General features: G+C 38.8%; 1 protein-coding gene across 2 annotated transcripts in view; it reads left to right on the top strand.

Annotated features, from left to right (window-relative positions):
- The window catches only part of LOC137650079 (post-GPI attachment to proteins factor 2-like), a 614,847-nt gene that overhangs the window by 369,504 nt on the left and 232,841 nt on the right, over positions 1 to 12,502 (top strand). For both annotated transcript variants that reach the window (XM_068383148.1, XM_068383149.1), the window contains exon 4: positions 539 to 669. In XM_068383148.1, coding sequence (XP_068239249.1) covers positions 539 to 669 — 131 coding nt within the window. The remainder of the gene's footprint in view (positions 1 to 538; positions 670 to 12,502) is intronic.

The following is a 12,502-nucleotide window of genomic DNA, read 5'->3' as shown; positions in this document are numbered from 1 at the left end:
GCACTATGCCACTTATTTTTTCACAGTCTTAAAGCCCTAGACTCAGATTTGATGTGGCACTTTGTAGAGACTAATGATATTCTAGACTTTCTGATACCCAAGATTCTGAGTCAGAAAACTCATTGAAAGCCAGTAGATCCTTAAAGCTCCCATCGTTACCTCTGTCAAGACAGAGATGTTTTTAGGTACAGTGTAAACATTTCCAATTAAAGGACTCAGATTTGTATAGTTGGGAAAAATACAAATTACTTTCATATTTTTTTATTTTTGGGTGGGTGTTTTATTATATAATTTTGGATGAAAAGTTTAATTGTCATAGAATAATTTTTCACAAGTTTTGTATAATTCAGTATTGTAATAATACTGTATTTTGAAATATATTTTAACCAATTTTAATAAACTATTATTGATTTTTGTTTTGAAAGCTTAGTTAGTTTATATTCTTTTCATGTCATATGTCATCTGTTTATGTTTCCTGAATAACTTTGATCATATTTAAATTGCATCCAGTTTTTTTAATGTTCTATTTTTTTTTCAGCAATACATAAACTCTTTTTTATTGTCTTCATGGTGTGTAGTGAGCTATACATGGTGATAACATGCCTATTGTTGAAAGAAAACAAGAACAGACTGATATCTCATCTAGAACGTGTTGCTTATTTAAAGAAGGTATGCATATAGGTTATTTTCCTTTCATTTATGATTATTTGTTCCTACACAAATACAGGCCTTTCGCTCTTTACTATGGATATATGTTTTCAGCGTAGCTGGAATTTAGCCGTAGACTTTTATGCAAGATGTCAACAACCCTATACTAGTTAGCAGGGGTAGAAGGTGGTAGACAGGCCACTCCGCTCACACACTCACTCAATGATATACGTCACTTTTGCTTGGTAGAGTGAAGGCATGCTGTCTCCCTCTCCCATAAACCCTTGTATTTACCTGACCATAACACTTAAATTTTTTTCTTTCGCAGATGCGTTTGGTCTTTGAAGACTGCGACTATGCGGGTTTGCCCTAGTATAGCGGCATCTTCATGTCAGTTGTAGAAATGGATCCTCACTGGCTTTGCCCTGCAAGCAGTCTTCTCCCAGCGACAAATGTTGGGAGTGGTCGTCCTCCCATTGGAAACGTTATGGTAGGCAGCAGAAGTCTAAAAGGGATTTTTTTCCCTTGGGGTCCTCCTCAAGGTCGAAGAAATCCTGACTTCTTTTTCTGGTGCCTCGTACTCTCCCTACTGACTCTGCTTGTTCGAATTCCTCTGAAGGACTGTCAAGCAGTAGTGATGACCTTCTAATCCTCGGACAACTTTTGGGCCTGGAGGACCCCATCGCTTCCTCTAGTGAAACAGCAGTGCCTGCCACTTGTGGGAAGTCTAGCTCTCTTAACACTTTGCATCATTTGTGTCCTGCTTTGGGGCTTTCGGGTTCCTCCACAAAGGAACTGCTTTTGAATTTGCTGAAGCTTTGGGGCACTGCAGGAGCTGTGCTGCAGTGCCCCAAGCTCCGCAGGTGTTGGTCATGACCTTCCCCACCGAGCCGCTGGAGGGGAGTCACTTCCAGCCAGTATCATGTCCCATGATGATGCTTCCTCTGCAGCTCATTTTCATGCACGCTAAGCTTTCTCAGCAAGAAAAACCTAGTGTTCCTCCACCTTATGAGGTTGGTTGACTTTTTCGACAGTGTGAGAGGGCTTCGTCACTTGAGTGGTCCCTCCCATCAAGTACCTCGTGAGTGAGTGTGCGACTCTTCCCTACCTCGCTCTAGCTCTTTGGAGCGGCCTGGTGATCATGGTCACCGACTCTCTATAGTCACATCCCCTTTTCATTTGGCTGTCAATGCACCACGAATCTTTTTGAGTCTTGCGAGCGCTAGGCCCTCTGGTGTCTTGCGTCAGGCATCTATCCCCTTGGAGGAAATGCCTGCTTATTCTGTTGTTCCCGAGTGATGGCAGCACGCATTCGCAGACAAGACAACCTGGCCTTGCTTGTCTTCATCTGAGCTCGCTCTCCATGCTTGAGCAAGGCAACTTGTGAACCATCTGCAAGTGTTAGTGCGAGTGTTTGTGCACCTGTTCCCGATGCTCCAGCTTGCAAATGAGCAGTTCCTAATTTAGGAGTAGGGACACATGATCCAGTGTTACACATAAACTTCATTCGCACAAGGTGGGCGGGTGAGTTCCTGCTCCTGACATATTTCTGTTCATATACCTCAGTTTGCTTTCCGAGATAAGAGGTTGTTGGTGACACGCACGCTCCAGAACACTGCTCACCAAGAGTGCTAGAAGCCGTTCCTTTATTTGCAAAGTTCCCGATGCTCCAGCTTGCAAATGAGCAGTTCCTAATTTAGGAGTAGAGACACATGATCCAGTGCTACACACAAACTTCATTCGCACAAGGTGGGCGGGTGAGTTCCTGCTCCTGACATATTTCTGTTCATGTACCTCAGTTTGCTTTCCGAGATAAGTGGTTGTTGGTGACACGCACGCTCCAGAACACTGCTCACCAAGAGTGCTAGAAGCCGTTCCTTTATTTGCAAAGGACGTGCCATGGTTTAAAGGTTTTGTGAAAGCTGTAAAACAGGATGTCACCAGGGTCCTTTTACCAACCTGCACCTATCCCTTTCTCTTTCAAGACCTCCCAGGAGTTTCAGCTCACCTGCAGACCCTAGGTTCTGGAGTACTGCTTCCAAGCATGCTCCTCCTCCACCCATGGAGTCTACTTCTCAAGGTCATTCATCTAGATACAAGTCTGCCTATGACAAGCCTGATCCACTGTCGTATACATTCGGCCCTTCTGTGTGATGAGGAGAAACCTCAACAAGGTAAGGGCATCTCAAAACCTGTTGAGGACCCTAATAGCTCCACTATGGCATCAAGCAGAAAGGTATCCAGACCTTCTACTTCTGCTGACAGAGGTACAGAGGGATTTGCCACCCCTCCACAACTTGTTCTGGCAGCCACTCGCAGAGATCTACCACAAAGCAGTCGCTTTTCCATGACTTCATGCATAGGGTTTTCCAGCATCTCTTCTCACAGAGAGACTATTCACATGCAGGGGCAAAACGTTTCTCTGGATACCCCAGGGAGTCATCTATTGCCGTCTGTCAGGCAAAGTGGTCGATCTTCTGTGCTTGGTGTTGTTGGAGTAGTGCCTTTCCATTCAATTCCATTATCCCCTTGATAGTAGAGTTTCTATTATACACCTCAGTGAGGAAAAACTGCTCAACCTTGGCAGTGGAAGGCTATTGCTCGACAGGATTCTCTCTTCTCATATTGAGTTTTGAGCTTATATGCGCGCAATCAGAAGTTAGACCACCTCTTGGAACGTAGTAAGAGTACTACATTCTCTGAAAGGAGCTCCTTTTGAATCATTATGTCAGGCCTCAGTTCGTGACTTGATGCTTAAGATGGGTTTTCTTCTTGGCCTTGCCTCTGCTTAGAGGGTCAATGAGTTGCATGGTATTTACTACGATGTCGCCCTTTCAAGGGGATAGGGGAAAGTAACACTTAGCTCCATGACCAATTTTGTAATTAAGACTCAGAATCCGGCTGTAGCGGACTCTTAGATTCAGGGCACTCCCAGATTTCAAGTCTCTCTGATGTAACCAATGATCTTGATCACCTGATACTGTGATCTGTGAGAGCGCTGAGGCACCATCTCTAGCGCACATCTGGTACTCATCCGCTCATGAAATATTTGTTTGTGAGTATGGGTAGTATTACATGATAATGGCTCCCTGGCCTGGGCACTAAAATATATATTATACTATGGCTCGTGACTGGGAACCAAACATATAATATTATATATACTACGACTGGCAAGTTAATCAACCTTTTGAATTCCAAACGCCTTTGTTTGCTTTTACATTAAAACTGTTACTCTTTAAAACCTTACTACATGAATTCTGAGACCGTTAAATAATCCCCAGACAGCAATATATAAAACACTGAATATCCAAAGGTCTCTTAAGCACACTCAAAACTAAACTGGGTAATTAAGACATATTTAAACTTACTGCAGTTCTTAACAGGATACAAGCAGAATCTGGTCTTAAATAATGATGATTTCAATGATACACTCTTTACAAAAATACATATATTTTATATAAATTACAACGAAAGAATTTACATGACAAAATAATTCACTCGAAAAAAATTTAATCTGAACAAAACTTAGATTGAGGCAAAACATGTTATGTTCTGAAATTATATAATAACTTGACTTGAACTATCAAATCTGAAGAAACCTTAGTCTAAGAAAAGAAATAATGCAATGAAAATATTATACAAAAGTTTGAAATAAATCTGAATAATACAATGTTCAAGTTTGATACTTAATGGATAATAGATAACCAGATCACTTTACAAAATCTATCCTTCCAATGGGGCTAGTTACCAAAAAACCTTATACAATGCCAACACTCACCCTAATATAATAAATTCAAAATCACCAAATCTTTTCGACACACTATTTGCCTTGGGGTATGGAGTCACTTTGGAGAGGACACACTAAAACGTACTGAACACTTTCAACAATACGCTGGATTGCGAACGTGAGAAAGGGAGAGAGGGAAGTTATATATCTGAAAGCTGGAATCTCTATTTTGAACTATCTAACCCAACCTTGGTGTCACCTTCTTATATGAAATTTGGCTAATTCCAGAAGGTTCCAGGATCGAGATCTGGTAGCGTAGGGGCTGGGCCAAGTGTCAAAGTTACCAATTATCCTCTCCTGAATGCTGTATTCACGCCACACCAGACGGCTCTCTCAGGCAGTAGCTCCGCCCACCCTTTGTCCCCAAAATAAAAAAAGATATCCTCTCACAGGCCTTCGCGACGTTTCTAAAGCACATGGTAGAGAATTTTCCTAAGCATGTTACTAAAAATTCTCTCTCAAACATGATGCAATACATCATAAGTACAAAAGAGCATTACCTAAGCCCTTGTTCATATCTGGCACGAATCCCACGTCACTCACAAATAGATTACATAAGACTTCATAACAAACATACGTGAAATAAAATGTTAATTCTTAAAAATAACGTAAATTTACATATATTAACTTGAATATAGAATACAATGAAATTCACGACGAAAGTCTTATGTAATTTACATAAAATACTTACGTATACATTAGAGGAACTAATTTTACAGGCTGGTTAACATCTCTTCGATGCACAAAAGAAATATAAATAAAATTCTGAATAAACTACTGTATTTACTCTACGCTAGACCAGCTTCGTAAGGGTAGGGTCAAGAGGAGAATCACAAAGAACCCAATTTCTGTATGGATTTTGCAGGTCATTGAATGTGAAAAGAATTTTGTCTCTTCTCGACGAGATCGTAGACTCAGAGGTCATGTAGTTAGGGGCATAAGTATGTCCATAGCATTTAAGAGAATCTTAACTGTGGCGCAGGCACTCCAAGCGGGCATCTGGCAAAGACAGACAACTTTCACCACCCACTACATGCAAGACATAACTCACAGGAACCTAGTTACATTGTCTCTGTGACCTGTGTGCGGCTGCTTAACAAGTGGTGTAAGCTACCTCGGCTCCCTTACAGGATAAGTAGCAGTTGGTCGAAGGCAGTCGTTACTTGTTATTAGTTTAGGATGAATAGACAGCATAATTGGCCTTTATTTCCTTCATCTTCCCATTTTCTTTAGGCACAGTATGTGAAGAACAACTCCAACCTGGCCTACCTCTGACTGCAGGTAAGAACGATTTTTTCTTGTGTGGTTTAAAGTATTTTATATATTTTGTTTTGTTCCTGATCTCCCTGCCTGGGGGGAGACAGGTACAGTAATATCTAGGTTTGAGTATGAAGACATGATTATCACTCCTTTTTTTTTTACTTGGTCAAGTGACAGTGCTTGTTTCCACTCATTCACCATGATTGGCCTGGCCATCAACTCTCCAGCTTATCAGACCAAGAGAGCATGTGGTGTCAGGGTACCTCTCTACTGCTCTAATGAGGTCAGAGCTGTATCCCTGGTCATGTTTTCCAGCCAGTTGGTGTTAGGACTTCCACCCATCTAAGCGAGTCTCCATAGTAAAGAGCAAAATTGTTTTAATTCATGTAGAAACAAATGACAAATTTGGAAGTAATTTGTATTTTTCCTGACTATACAAACCTGAGCTCTTTACTCACCTGTCCCCCAAGATGTCTTGCCTACAATTAAAAGTGACGTATATCACAGGTTGAGTGTGTGAACTGGGTGGCCAATCTGCCCCCTACTACCCCCGCTAACTAGCGGAGGGTCACTGACACGTCGCGTAAATGTTTATAGCTAGATTCCAGCTACAATGAAAACTTACATCTATGGTAAAGAGCTCAGGTTTTTATTGTTTGAAAAAATACAAATTTGTTTCAAATTTGTCATATTGGGATTGCTGTGTAGTAAGCTATCAAGCCATTACTTTGCATCTATTGAAGGGAACAGAGAGATGGTGAGAGCTGAACCCCTGATGGTGAGTGGTTCATTTTTTGTCATTCTGCTTCAATCAATATTTAGAAGTTTCAGTCATAACAGACATTGACTAGTCTACAAGAGCAATTTCAGGTACAGTATCCATCAAATGTTATCAGCATTCTCAAGATAACCCTGCTTTTCCATAGTTCAATATACCTATATGTGACTGTCTTGGATTCCATACACCTGCTACAAATATAGTCTTGAAAATACTTGTCACGTCTAACGCTATTAATTATGTTTTTTCTACAAGAATTACCCAACATTCGTTGTACTGTATTATGCATTTTGCAAGTGCAAACTGGTTGACAAGCTCAGAACTATTGGTGGGTTTGTTTGACTAGCCCTCTTTTACCTAGAGTGTTACTACTAAACTAGGTAGCCCCTAGAGGTCTCCATCTTGGAATTGTCATTCTCTTTGGTTTTCAGGGAGCTCTTGTGTAGTGCTGTTTTAATTAGAGGAACTTTCATGTCTTGTATCGGGAATTTTATGGTAGTTTGACTAAATAGGATTTTTAACTTAGTATTCAAAGTATGTCTTTTCAAATAAGATTTTGTATATTCTGTAATAGGACACGGATAAGATAAGCATCGCCAACACAGGCAAAGAATGTGTAATTCAGGGTAGCTTTAATGAGTTTGAGAATCTCTGAGATCAAATGGTATTAGATTATACTAAATATAGATTCAGATGGAAGCAGGGTATAAAGGTGAAGAGATCTAAGTGTTGTGCTTCCTTTTCGTCAGTTGATGACCTGATAATGGACCTTAGTTTGGCTGTGATTACGCCTTGCTCTTTTAGTGTAATGATATGACTCCTGTTTGTTTTAGGGCTTACATTCCTCCCTTTCTAACTCAAAGGTTAATTTTTTTTTCCATCTACATAATTTACCAAGCCCTTCCCATTTAGAGTTTGAGTTGTTCAAGGCCGAAACAGACATTAGAATTGCTGATTTAGCCAATACCTTAATAATAAGCAGTACTAAGCATTTCAGCTTCATAAGTATGGCTAAGGAAAGTAACTCCAGAGAGCATTAGATCCACTCACTGGAAGCCTCACCTAAGGTTGGAGAAAAGACAGATCAGGCTAACTTCATATATTGAAGAAATTTTGCTAGCTCATGCTGTATTGACCAAAGTTATTCATGATGTACAAACTAAAAGGCTAGAGGTTTTGAAGATATCTCGGTGAAAAAGGGTGCTGGTCATAGATTACAACGTACTCTGGAAGTTAGGCTAGCGAAAGCTTATATGTCTCTTCCAGATTATGATGTCAGGCTAAAGGAATTGGAAGAATCACCATCAATTTCATCTTCTAAGGATGTGAAGTGCACTTCATTTTTGCAAGTGAGACATCCTTTGGTCTTTGTTGTTGTCTAGATCTGCTTTGGCACATACAGTGAATTTTGTGTCTATCAAGAGGAAGTTTGATACGTGAGAGTCTCACTCTTCTAATTCTTATGCTTTGGAGAGACTTACATTTGTACAGAGTACTCCTCAGATTTAGCTCATTTGCACAGGGATCAACCTGATGTCGTTTCTGTGAACCTCACACTACGAATAGTGCCATTTTGATACGTTCCAGTGATGATGATGTTGAAAACAAGCTTTGCCCTGCAGGATGCAAGATTAGCGCTAAGAACATTCTATCCCAAAGGCGCTTAGTGTGTGTGAGAACCATGCTCCTGCGCCTCATAATGTTCAGGATGGCCGAGGTAGCAAATATTGCTTGTTTTCACTTAATGAAGTGCTACAAGTAGGGAAAGTTTGTGCTGCTACAGCCTCTTAAGCTTCAGTGTTGCCAAAAGTGCCTCGGAATTGTGTGATAATTGTACCGGTAGCGCATCGTGTTTGCCCCCTTTAAAATTGAAAATTGTCATGAATTTTGGGCCAATTGAGCCTCTAAGTTTGGCTTTGCTCAACCCTCTAAGTTGTTTTAGTCATGCCCATCTGCCACTTGCTGGTTGTGCTGGTGACAGGCACATTTTTGTCTTGTAGTTTGAATTTGTTCTTGATTCTTTTCGTGGATGAGCACAAAGAAAATGTTTCTTCTACTGGTACAGGTACAGGAGGGAATCAAGGGACTTCTACTAACTAGTCTGCTAAATTAATGAAGCTTTTTTTAATTCAAGAAATTTATGGCTAACATGAGAAACTAATAACTTGAAGGAAGACCAGAAATTCAATGTACGTGTTTAATTTTTTCAGTAGAATCCAAGATTGGTACCCAGGTATATGTCAATCTGAAGTACTGTACAATCAGCCCTCTATTTACTAACACTATAGCTAACCCCTGTACTGACTGCACTATATTGTTTTTACTGGATTTCTATCACAGTATAAGTATTGTATGAGTGTATGTATACACTTCAGTAAGTATACATTTACACACCTGTACAGTACACAGTATGAATACAGTACAGTGTATACATAACATGAGTCATCCCCACACGTATACATAAATATTGCACAAACAAAACACTGTTATCCATTCTAACAACACTCACTGATACTGTAGTGTATATTACTGTAATATATGTACAGTAATATCACTATATTATAGCTTAGAAACACTGACTGGTACTGTAGTGTATATTACTGTAATATATGCACAGTACTATCACTACATTATAGCTTGATTACCTTAGGTAACACTCGTAAGTGATCACTTTTTCGTCTGGTCGACTTGCACCGTTGCAACTCACTATATACATAGCCTATACCTATATTACTACGTTAAAGTACGCTATTTTGTATACTGTATACTGTGCATTACTTAATATAACCATAACCCTAATACCCAATAAATGCACTAAGACAATAAAAATTAAAAGTAATGGTATCAGTAAAGTAAGCCCTCATTCATTGTGAGGGTTAGGTAACAGAGACAGGCGTGAATTTCTGAATACTTGGTGCCCTGGAATGGGATAACTCCTAACCTAACCTAACAACTCGCTGCCCTTTGCCTACACTCGGATAATTAACACACTAAGTGCTGCCTAATATTCTTTTTACTTGGTTTCTATTACAGTTTAGTTGTTCCTATCTAGTAGTACTGTGTAGCATTTGCAGATACTGTAGTGTATTACTGTAATATACTACTATCACTACGGTAAAGCTTAACTGTACTGCAAATGTTCGCTGTTTTCATTTGAATTAGTTGTTAATCGCGGTATCTTACTTCGTGGTTTCGGTTCATCGTGACCAAGGAAGATAAAAAAAAGGGTTATTGTTTACCCAACATTAAGAATTTGACTTCTAATAGTTGGTAACAGCATTGGGATGCCCAAGAACAATGCAATACCTATTAAATAAAAATTTTCATAAAAATTGCATTAAAATTGAAGCTGGGCAATGACTTCAAATAGCCGCTCTCCTTTACACTGAGAGGGCTGTGCGCCACTATCCTAGCTCTCTCTGTACAGTATTTATCCATTTACTGTGGTAAAAATTTATAGCTATATTTAAAATAAGCTGGATTTTGATTAAACTGGTGTTTCACTTAACTGTATCCAATAATAATGGATGCAATATTCACATCTTGGTATCAAATTTACAGTTAAATACCTAGCGAATAATAAACTCATGCATTGTTTGCATTCAAATCAGCTGATCAAATCTGTGTAGTCCATCGTTAACCCTTATTCCCTTACACATAATTTCCTGCTGATATGACCATTCACTTTCACAGAATTACCTCACTGATGCAACCTATCTTGCATATTAGTATGATATCTCCTTCACATTATTATGGTCCTCCACTTATTATTATTATATTCTTAATCCTTTTCCTAAATCCGTTTTGCACATGTAATTTGCTCTCCCACTCACATCTACAACGTATCGTTCCAACTCTTTTGGTTCTCTTTATTTTTAGTGATTTTATTCATCTTCTCTTTTTTAGCATTCATTCGTCATTTCAATTATTAATCATTCTAAACGCTTTTCTTATCCCTCATTCCACGTATTCCCACTCCTATTTTTCATTCCTTCTTCTCGCATTTCCCAAATTCATTGATTTTGCTAATTTATTTGATTTAGCGTAGATTTGGCTGAATGAATGTGCAAGAAGGAACTTGGCTACCACAAGGCCCAGGCAATCTGAACACGCGCATGCATGCATGCTACCGCCTCCCCCTGTCTCGTCTGCGAATTATAATTTTATGCATTGTTTACATTCAAATCAGCTGGTCAACCCTGCCTAGTCCGTCGTCAATCTCAATTTTCCGATCAAATAACTCCCTTATTGTTAAGGCATGCTACCGCCGCTGCACAATATTTTATAGTTTTTAAGTTCTTTGGCGCATGATTATAAAGCCTCATTAGAGACTTAGCAAAGAAACAAAGATTTCATTTATTACAGAGAGAGAGAGAGAGAGAGAGAGAGAGAGAGAGAGAGAGAGAGAGAGAGAGAGAGAGAGAGAGAAATATGAATGATTTGTAGTAGTGTGGTATCTCTCTCTCTCTCTCTCTCTCTCTCTCTCTCTCTCTCTCTCTCTCACTAAATAATCGATTTTGTTTCATAAGCATTATTGCATTTTAGAAAATTACTATTATTGAAATAGTAATTGTGCTTTAAGAAAGCATTTATGTGCTCTTGTTTTAAATTTCAGTTTTATTTTATAAAGCTGATATGATCACTAGTTTCGGACGACTAGGAATGTTTACATTATTTGCCAAGATATGGTGGTAGTGGTGGTTGTCCGAACCCTCAAAAAAAAAAAAGAAAAAAAACGATTCAATAAACTTAAAATTAAAAACCATCAAAATTAACACTGCCATTCGAACTATTGAAAAGTGTTTAAAAAATTCATGATGAACACCATCGTCTTGGGGATAATCTCCGTTGCTTTTTTTTTTTTGCAATACTAGCACAGTATCACTGTCATTGTCCTCCGTTTTGTTTAAATTGGTTGAAATGCTTTTAATGTATTCTTAGAAATCCAAAATAAATTAAATAAAGATGATTTTGTATCATACTTCTGCTAAACACGCCACCTAAAACCGATACCATTGCCTAGTTTACATTCCATCGCCGATCATAACGAACAAACAAACGTATTTACACGTGTGTATAGGTTAGAAATTCAACATAAATGTAATAAGAGCGATTTTACGCCATGTTTTTCTTAAAAACGCTGCCTAAAACAGAAAAAGTTTTGTTTACGTTTCATGGCCGATCATGATGAACAAATGAACGCATTTACACATGCAAGTGATAACTAATGATACTAAGAGCTTTTAGTAAAGATGTTATTATGAATAAAGATTATATGTTTGATAAAATATTTATAACCAAAGTGTAGTAACAGGCTGGCCTTGAAATTGCCATCCACCCATTACATGGAGTACAGTATATTATAAAAACGCGTTTTTTTTTTTTTTAAAGGAAATTTTAGGGTCCGCCATTTACATGGGGTCGTCCTTTACACTGTAATAGGCTATACGGTATATGTTTTATTAAAGCTCAATTAACTATTTAAATAACGTGATTTTCTAGAATGCAATAATGCTTCCGAAACAAAATTGAATGTTAGAGAGAGAGAGAGAGAGGGAGAGAGAGAGAGAGAGATCAGCTGTTAAAAAGTGATTGAATGCACATTTTTTGTTTATTCATATAAAAGAAACAATTGTTAACAATATTCAAGTTTTTAGTTTATAAGATAAACTGTATTTTTGGGCTCAGGCCATGTCGTCGTGATGGAAGTTCCTTCAAAGGTAGCTTCCTAGGTATATTTGACTACAGTGATATATCCCAGAGAATTTACCAAAGGTATCCAGAATTCTAACTCCTGGAGCGAATATCCCTTAAAATTTTAAAAGGGATATTGCGTAATATCAGAGGACGTATTCTTGACACGTCTCATGGCTATCTACACCCCCAATAGCGCTTTCGCTTCGAAGGGATAGAGTGGCAAGAATGAGGAGAGTCGTTAAAGAGACAACGCTCTCGACACTCCTACTGTACTGTAAATAGTGCGCCAAATCGCCACCGCGAGGCGCCACCAAGCCATTCTTTCTCTCGTA

The sequence above is a fragment of the Palaemon carinicauda genome, chromosome 11, assembly GCF_036898095.1.
Source record: "Palaemon carinicauda isolate YSFRI2023 chromosome 11, ASM3689809v2, whole genome shotgun sequence".
Classification (NCBI taxonomy): domain Eukaryota; kingdom Metazoa; phylum Arthropoda; class Malacostraca; order Decapoda; family Palaemonidae; genus Palaemon; species Palaemon carinicauda.
Note: the sequence above shows the minus strand (reverse complement) of the source record. Positions and strands in the feature narration are given on the sequence as shown.